This window comes from Neodiprion lecontei, chromosome 4, assembly GCF_021901455.1.
Source record: "Neodiprion lecontei isolate iyNeoLeco1 chromosome 4, iyNeoLeco1.1, whole genome shotgun sequence".
Classification (NCBI taxonomy): Eukaryota; Metazoa; Arthropoda; class Insecta; order Hymenoptera; family Diprionidae; genus Neodiprion; species Neodiprion lecontei.
This window is the reverse complement of record NC_060263.1, coordinates 32,038,806-32,047,499: the sequence shown is the minus strand read 5'-3', so window position 1 is coordinate 32,047,499 and position 8,694 is coordinate 32,038,806. Positions and strand designations below refer to the sequence as shown.

The following is an 8,694-nucleotide window of genomic DNA, read 5'->3' as shown; positions in this document are numbered from 1 at the left end:
GTTCGATAATTTGTTTAATTAAAACTGTGCCAGAGATCGTTTAAGTGGTCTTTAGTCGAGAACGGCAGCGTAATTCCCTTTTCTCGGCTGGATGAGTGCAGGGTAACAATTCCCTCGTTTCTTTTCTGCGTCTCGATTGTGCAGCTGCACTCGCATCTACGTTCAATCAACGATCAAAAATGCGCGTACCTTATGCTCCACAAACGTCATCAGAGGTCCAGCTTGTCCTCGGATACACACTTTTAATTTTGAACACCGATCATTACGTAGGAAGACGGTTGATAATTATTGTTTCCGTACAGCAGTCCTGGCGTATTACGGGATTCAGGAATTCCCCCGAAAATTAACATTCACTGTCTGCTCACGGTGACACGATAACGAAAGGAGGGTAAAATTGGGCAGTGATCCGGATAGTTTGTCACGCGCGTTTTAAACAGGCAACTTCATACCTGCGGCTAATGCAAAAACCCTTCAAAGAACGAGTCTAAATTTCCCGTTTATATCTGTCACGCGATCAAAACTATATATATATATATATATGTATATATATGTTTATATATGTATATGTATACACAGCCGGTGTGGAAGCTCTTACTAATTAACAGCAGTGGTTTTGTTCTCTCTCATAACGTGCACGCGACGTGTGTTATACTATACAGATATATGTATCATGCATGCCACAGACTGATTCAACTCGACTGGTAAATATTTCGTCCAATTTGTATCGTTAAGCACTCCTGAAATTTCGAAAGGGTGCGGAAAAACAATCCGACTTGGCCTGTGAATACGCGTCGCAATTAATGTTTTTCTACAATTTTTGAGAGCGACTCAACAATTGAAATTATTCTTTTCTTTATAATATTTATGGAAAGACGGAGTTACAGTTTTTTTGGTTCTTGCGCACGATTTTCAAGAACTTTGTATACATCGAATAGAATATTATACGCATCTAAACAGCTAGGTATAAGTTTTGTTTACGCCGCAGTTTCAAGCGACAGACCTGCACGAGTTTGAGCGTCGATATAAAGATATCCCTGAGCGTCGCGACGCCGTGACGCCACACCGGCCGTTGGAACGTCATTACAAGAGGGAGAAAACGCGATGCGCAGAAACTATGTATACATAAAATGAAGGTATAGAGAAATAAAAAAAAAAACATACACGTAAAGCAAAACCAAGGGATTTTTATTTAAATGTTAGTCGTAGTCTCGGTGGTAAGTATCTGTCCACTAAAAGAGAAAAAATCCTTATACTTATAGATACAGCGCGTCTGTAATTTAAACTGACAGGTGTAACCAACGCTAGGTTTGATATTGAATTTACGGTACAACGGACGGACGTGTAACGCAATCCAATAAATCACCTTTCATCGGCAACGAGAAACCTCTGTGCGTGTACATCGACAGACGTTCTAAAATTTCTTGCAATACAAAAATTACTGAATCATTTCAGCGAGGAATCCACGCCTTCGGGGTCGTCGAGACCCGCGACAGACAATGACACGACACTGACGCCAGGGCACGTGAATTATTTCCCAGGGTGAATGAATCCTATCGATCTCTCACGCGTTATGACTCATTTCCCTCCACCCCACGTTCCACGTCCCATTCAGAACCGCAACCGTAAACCAGCCCGGTATGAACTCTGTGCGGACGCGTGCTTTTTACCCCTCTACGGTGTATAGAGTTACCCCGTATCACGGAGTTCGAGCCCTGCAGAGGAGAGGGTGACGGGGTCTGGGAATTAAGCTGGTATTCGGATAACGAATAGCTGCTGCAGCCTCGAAATCGGTCGACGAACGTGACAATTACTCGTAGACTCGTTACAAATGCGGGTACCTGTGAAGAATTCTGCAGCGCAATCAATTCGCACGATTTTGCATCGATCGAACCGGCGGACGAGTGGTATAAACGACGTGCTACTTCAACTTGGCAAAAAAGATCATTAAAACGGAAAACGTTATAGAATGAGGTGAAAAATTTACCCACATGAGACTGCGGGTGAAATGGGAAAAGAAATCTGCCCCGTGCGAAGAGGAATTATTTATGCACACGTACCAGCGATTCTTCGAGCGTGATGGAAAAAAGCATACCTACTTCGTACACGTATGCCCGGTACCTATGTTTATGTATGTACATCTACTCGTAACCCGACGATGCTTATTTCGATCGATGGAAGCGAGACGGATACTCGACGGAAAATATAAGCACGACTCTGAAAAGTGAACAAGTAGAATGCAAACTCCGACGTACGTTATACGTCTCAAAGTTACGCAACTCCAGCTCTGGTAATTTTACGTTGTCACATCGTGCTCGACGCTCTACACCGGGAGTAAAACTCGACTAAAAAGAGACTCGCGACGTTTTTACAGAAGTAATTATTATTATTCGTGAAGCGGTGGATGTTCAAACGGGGGACTGTAATTTATTTTTATTCAACAAAGTGGTACGCGTTACGTGACAATCAACCGAAGCAGCTTCTCATGTGGACTCGGATTCGTTGATTAATCACTGATATCGGTCTTTGCAGGAACGATCGGACGTATAATACACTCGTTATCTATAATCCTATCAGTGACGGGCGGTGGCTCGGACTTTCCGCTTATGATCAAACGACTAATTAGAGTAGCGGCGATGCGACGTATCAAAAGAAAGGCGATAAAGCAGAGGAACTTTTGTCGGGAAGAGAGAGACCGCGATTTATTCATACATAATATTTTTTTCCCGATTATCGACCGGACAGATGCGAAAGTACTGATCGGTTTCGTCTGTGGTATTTTTATTAATTTTTCCGTCGTTCCTCGTCGTTGATTCAACTATGCGTATCCCCTCCACGCTTAATCCGACTTAAATATTTAAAACTGTATCCCATATCGCCTGCAGATGCCTCGTGCAGTATCGACTAGCTGACTGTGAGCCGGTGGTGACGTCATTTCCGGGATACAAGAGACGAACCGAGTTGACAAATAATCACATGTACGGAGTGCTGCGTTATATCAATGCCGTTTATTAGACGAGCGCGGTGAAAAAAGGTCGTTAAATTAGAGTAAAGTAGAAATAGCAAAAAAAATAAACCAATTAGTTATGTCACGTTTCGCAGTTATTCTTAACTGTGTGGCTTCCATATTGTATTTCTTAATTCTAATATAAGTATTCCTGTCGACACAATATTGCGAGATATAAATGAGGGCCGTAATTTTAGACGTTCAAGTAACAAAATATTCTTTATTGACATGAACGTAAGGCTATATGTGTGTAATAACGTAAGAAATAAAAAAAAATGTACAAGTAATAATAACATTTCACGCGTCTTTCTTAATCGAAATATGTATGAGTTGATCGTATTTTCTTCCCTTGTATTGAAATTCGTTATAGTTACTATCTCTGAGTCGCGATGTTACAATGTATGAAAATCACTCGAGTTAAAACCGGAGTGCACGCGAAAAATGACGCGAGAAGGGGTAGTGGATGAAAATAAAATAAAAATGTGATTGAATATCACCGGTCGGGTATTTCTGCATACCAGGTATATACCTATAGATATAATGAGAGAGAAACTGTTATGCGATGTCAGCCCGTTATACGATAAAAACAAATACGTCTATATGTATGAAAGACGAATTATTCGCATCCGATGTATGCTTGACTGTCTCTTGCCTGGAGCGTAACAACTACGTCCAATTAGCCGTAAATTATACGTCGGTACGGGAGCGTATCCCTCTGCTTAACACGTAACACAAGAAGGTAATAGTAGACAGTATCCGATGAAAAATTGTAAACGATAACAGGAGATCGAGCGATCTCTCGCAGCTTTGCCAAACGGTATGTCAGTATGTACGTAATCATGTAAAAACGAGTAGTCGAACCTAAGGTGATAAATTTCATGCCACTGCACTTATTTGCAATAGTTTAAAAAAAATCGATTGAGGAATTCTCCCTCCAGTCTTGAATCTATCAAAGCGTCAAGCTTATTCTACCGCGATCTTTATTTATGGATAGTACTAATACGTCGACTCTTTCCCCCAGACTAAGAACTTGACCTTTCAGCTTTCCAATTGGCAGAAGGCCGTTTGTGCCTACACCTATGTCTATGAATGTCCCAAAACTAGTTACGTTTCGAACGGTACCTCTCACCCTTGTGTTAACGCATAAATCGTCGATGCATCGAAAATTATTCATGAATAACGGTGCTTCTTCTCTGATTCTGATGTCTTCCCCTTTCTTCATCGATAATCCGTTTATAATGATATCAAGCGTTGTTTCGTTGGTGTCCAATTGTTTTGCCAATGTTTTCCGGTCACAGTTTGCGTACGACGTGACTTTTTGAACGAATTCATCCGATCCCAGGTCCGTCAAGTGGCACCCACAACCCTTCAGGAACTGTTTGGCTACATCGTAAGATTCCGGATGAATCCAAGTCTGGTCCAAATACACCAAGGAATCTTTTCTCGACGACGCGTCCAGCAGTGCAGTTTCAGGTAAAATTCTTATAAAACCGGCGCATTGCTCGTAGGATTTTTTCCCGATACCAGAGACTAACAGTAGCTCTGATCGGTTTTTATACGGGCCACACGTGTTACGACGATTTATTATGTTCGTTGCCTTTGCAGCGTTCAGTCCAGCCACTCTTCTCAGGAGACAATGCGACGCTGTGTTTATGTCAACACCCACAAAACTCACCGTCTCCATTATCACCTGTAACATTGTAAAATTACAGATCTATGAATTTTTAGGTTTCCATCCGGAATTACAGATCGATACTGTTGTACATCAAATTTTGTCTGTGAACATGTGTGAGTCAGCTGTGTAAAATCTAAACTTCACATGCACTCTGAAAACTCCCAGTAATGTCTGACACCTAAGCGGTATGAAATTACCTGACAATGAGTATCATTACTATCATTAATTTTTCGCAGCCCAATTAAAAATTATTCAGAATATTTTTTTAATTCCTTAAACACGTGATTTGTGTAACATTGATAAATAAACTATGTTACATTTCATAACAAGATTGGTTTTGAAAATAAATAATATACTATGCAATAACATAACTGTACAGCTTAAGCAGAACGTTTCTTTCGCGCCCCTCGTTCCTAAACTTTTGAATGGAACAAATGTAAATGACAATGCGAAGTGCAGAAAAAATTCGAATATTTCAACAATCATGGAAAATTCTCCGAAAATTTTGTGATTTTTTCAGGAAATCTCTCAAATTTCCTCTAACTTTTCTGTTCACTGATTTTTCACAAGCACCAAAGTATGACCCCCAACTTTTTTCATAAATATTGATACTAATTATTAAGAATAAGACCAAACCTCGCCCAACGTGAGCTGCAGCTGTTTTTCTGGTAAATCGTGCTGGTACATTCCAACGCCCAGATTTTTTGGATCTACCTTAACAAGTTCAGCGAGCGGATCCTGTAATCGTCGGGCTATGGAGACAGCCGAGATTATATTCGGATCCAGGTTTGGAAACTCCGACTTAGCCTCGGTGCTACAGCTATATATTGAGGCACCACACTCGTTGACAATTGTGTACGAAACATCGATAGGATGAAACACTCCAGCCTGAATGAGATCAGTTAAAAATTTTTCAGTTTCTCTGCAACCAGTCTCACTACCAACAGCTATCACCGTGCAGTGGTAATTCTTAACAAGATCAACAAGGACCTGGACCGAGTGTTTCTGAGACCTGGTATGCGGATATATGGTTGCCGTTTCCAACACGTCTCCGCACTGCGATACCATGGCCAATTTACAGCCGTGAGTAAAACCTGGATCGATACCGAGAACCGTTTTTCCTCTGAGAGGTGGAGTGAGAAGTAGTTTCTTCAAGTTATTGGCAAAAACGTTGACGGAAGCGTTCTCTGCTTTCTCATTCAGCTCATGCCTCACTTGACGAGTCACAAACTTTTTGATGAGCCTATTGTAAGCATCATCGAAACTCTCATTGAGTATATCATGATGAAAACTTGAAACTTTTCCGATAGAGTTATACTTCCTCAAACAGCGCTCTCTCAATCTGTCCTTGAACCAATCTGGAATGATTATCTTGACACTTAAAATTTTCTGTGATTCACCCCTGTTTATTGCTAATATTTGATAATCTCTGATGCTCCTTTCCGACGCTACGAAGTGAAAGTACTTTTCGTATTTGTGATGATCCTCTTTCTTCTGTTTTACGTCATTAGCCACTTTCAATGTACCAGCAGATTTTGACTTTGTCGACTGTATGTTAATAACCACTTTCTTTCGCAGCTCGCGAATTCCCTCAAAGGTTATTTTGTCCTTACTTATCACCTCTGCGATGATATGCATAATGCCCTGTCTCACCTCGTTCACATTTATCAAACCATTTCTGTCCGTGTCTATCAACGAAGACAAACTAGGCACCACTTTGCCCAGCAGAACAGCCTCGCTTATCGGGGCCAAGCCCAGCTCCTTGGCTCGTTCAGCCAAAGAACGTTTCGCCCCAGGTTTGTAAGGTGCATAGATAGTCTCAAGTTCCGCCAACGATTTAGCAGCTGTAACAGCAGAGTGAATCTCTGGATTCCATTTTCCAAGTTTATCAATAGTTTTCAGAATAAGCAATCCTCGTTTTTTAATTGATTTCAAACTATCGTACGAGTTCTTTATGCTTCTCAATTGTTCCGGTTCCATTCCACCGGTCATTTCCTTTCTGTACCTCGCTATGAACGGTATTGTGTTATCGTCCTTGAAAAGAGATATCAGATTTTGAGCAATTTGTTTGTCGATTTGATTAAACTCACTAAGATAATCAGGCTCGGACCATTCGGTGTGTACATTTTCACCAAAATTGTCAGTTTGACCAGGACCTTTACTCTCTGATTCGTCTGTGGAAAGAAATTCATCCTTCTTGTTGACAGCCGATAATTTTTTCGAGCTAGCTCTTTCAACTTTTTTTGCCTTTTTTGCAGCAGTTGAAACATCGGAACCTTTTCTTTTTCTGTTTTCAGCAGAAATACTCGCCTCAGGTTCAACATTCTTCTGAACTCCATTATTGTACATATCCTCATTGGTTTGCTCGTGTCCTGCACCAGTCTTGTTGTTTAATAATTTTTTCCTCAAATCCAGATTCCCAGCGATGCTCTTTCCTTCTGTACTTTTGTCCTTACTGGTTGCTTTACCACTTAATGCATCTGTATCAATTACAGATGTTTTACCGCAATGTTTCGATCCTTTCGCTGCCCTACCAGGCATACACTCAACTTCGAAATCTGAATCTTTGGATTTAGCTTCATTCCGTTTGCGTCTAGTCTCCGTTTCTATTTCGAATACGTCATCCAATGTCTCACTGGTAATACACTTTGTTCTAGACGAAGATGCTTCAATTCGATCTTTTTTCTCACCGAGTATTTTACTTGATTCTTTACTTGTTCTACCTCTGACAGATCTAACCTGTCTTTCCCCTTTCATGTCATCGTTGTACTCAGCATCGATTGTTACTTCACTCTTTTCCTTTATCCTTTCTAACCTTGCTCTTGCCTCAGTTCTATTTGTGCTATCACTTGGTGCTACATTTCTGTCTCTAGTAACGGCCCTACGAGCAGGTTTATCCAGATCAATCACGAGAAGCTTTCTTATGTCTCTGGATGCTCCGGACGCCTTAGGAGATACGTATTCAACTTCACAATCGGAATCATCTTTTCTTCTTTCAAAGGTAACGTCAAGATCATCGTCTGAATCTATTTCGTCATCGATAACAATGACAGTGGATGTTTTTGGGCGCAAATTTCTACTCATTTTCTCACATATTTTACCCTAAACTTGTTGATTGTAATGAAAATTAACAAAAAATAAACAGATTAAACTTCATTGAAGACTGAGGTGTGAATATAACTTACAGATAACTACGTATATCTCTATTTCGTTATCCTGTTGAGCTGAACAAAATTTTATGTCTATAACCTTCACTTGATAATCGGAATATATGACTATTTCCATGAAATGCTGTGAAACTTTTCGTGTACCATACGCCGTTTTACCAAAGTTTGTAGCGTTCTTAGATCCTTTTCAACGATTAAAACTCGTCTTTGCTAGGGGCATTCACGTGCATATACATACGTACAGTGTGAAAATAGTTTGCGAATCTTGAATATTTTCACATTTCACACTTGTCGACATACTTATACACCCGGGCACACCCGGGATTCTTTTTACATTAGACTTTTCAACTGTAGACAATTATGTGAACCATGATGTGAACGAATCCCCTGCCGGCTAATCTGCGTCAGCTGTGTAGAATCGAGTGGTTACGATACCCTTCACCCTTTGAAACTATGGAGACTAGAGTAAAGGAGTGGACACAGCATAGGAGAATAAGTAGTAACGGCGTCCTCAAAAACCCGTCCTTCAATTAGTTCTCCGCTCTGCCACTAGCATCGCATGGGTCGAAAATATCGTAGATATAGTGATAAGATTAGTCCACACGATGAAAGTGACCGATCCGCGCTTTCGCAGTAGAATGAAAAGTGACGCACAATGATAGTATATTGGAGGTTAAGGAGACTATTTCAAGAATTGTCAAAACTTTTTTTTCATAAAATTAGGGAACAAAATTGTCCTGAGCTTCTCTCGATTCATTACGCGAAAATGATAGATTACAGATTCCTAATGTTTCAGCTTATTTTTATTCAACGAAATTTGATACACCCATTTTAATGAACATAATAAA

The 8,694-nt window shown here is 40.5% G+C and overlaps 1 protein-coding gene across 1 annotated transcript; it reads right to left on the bottom strand.

Moving 5' to 3' along the window:
- Nucleotides 1-3,210: 3,210 nt before the first annotated feature.
- On the bottom strand, nucleotides 3,211-7,871 carry LOC107220984 (S1 RNA-binding domain-containing protein 1). The gene is made up of 2 exons (XM_015659810.2): nucleotides 5,316-7,871; nucleotides 3,211-4,694 (listed from the first exon to the last, which is right to left on the bottom strand). Exons 1-2 carry the CDS (start codon nucleotides 7,761-7,763, stop codon nucleotides 3,954-3,956), a joined length of 3,189 nt encoding a protein of 1,062 aa, XP_015515296.1. The 5' UTR covers nucleotides 7,764-7,871; the 3' UTR covers nucleotides 3,211-3,953.
- Nucleotides 7,872-8,694: the final 823 nt, after the last annotated feature.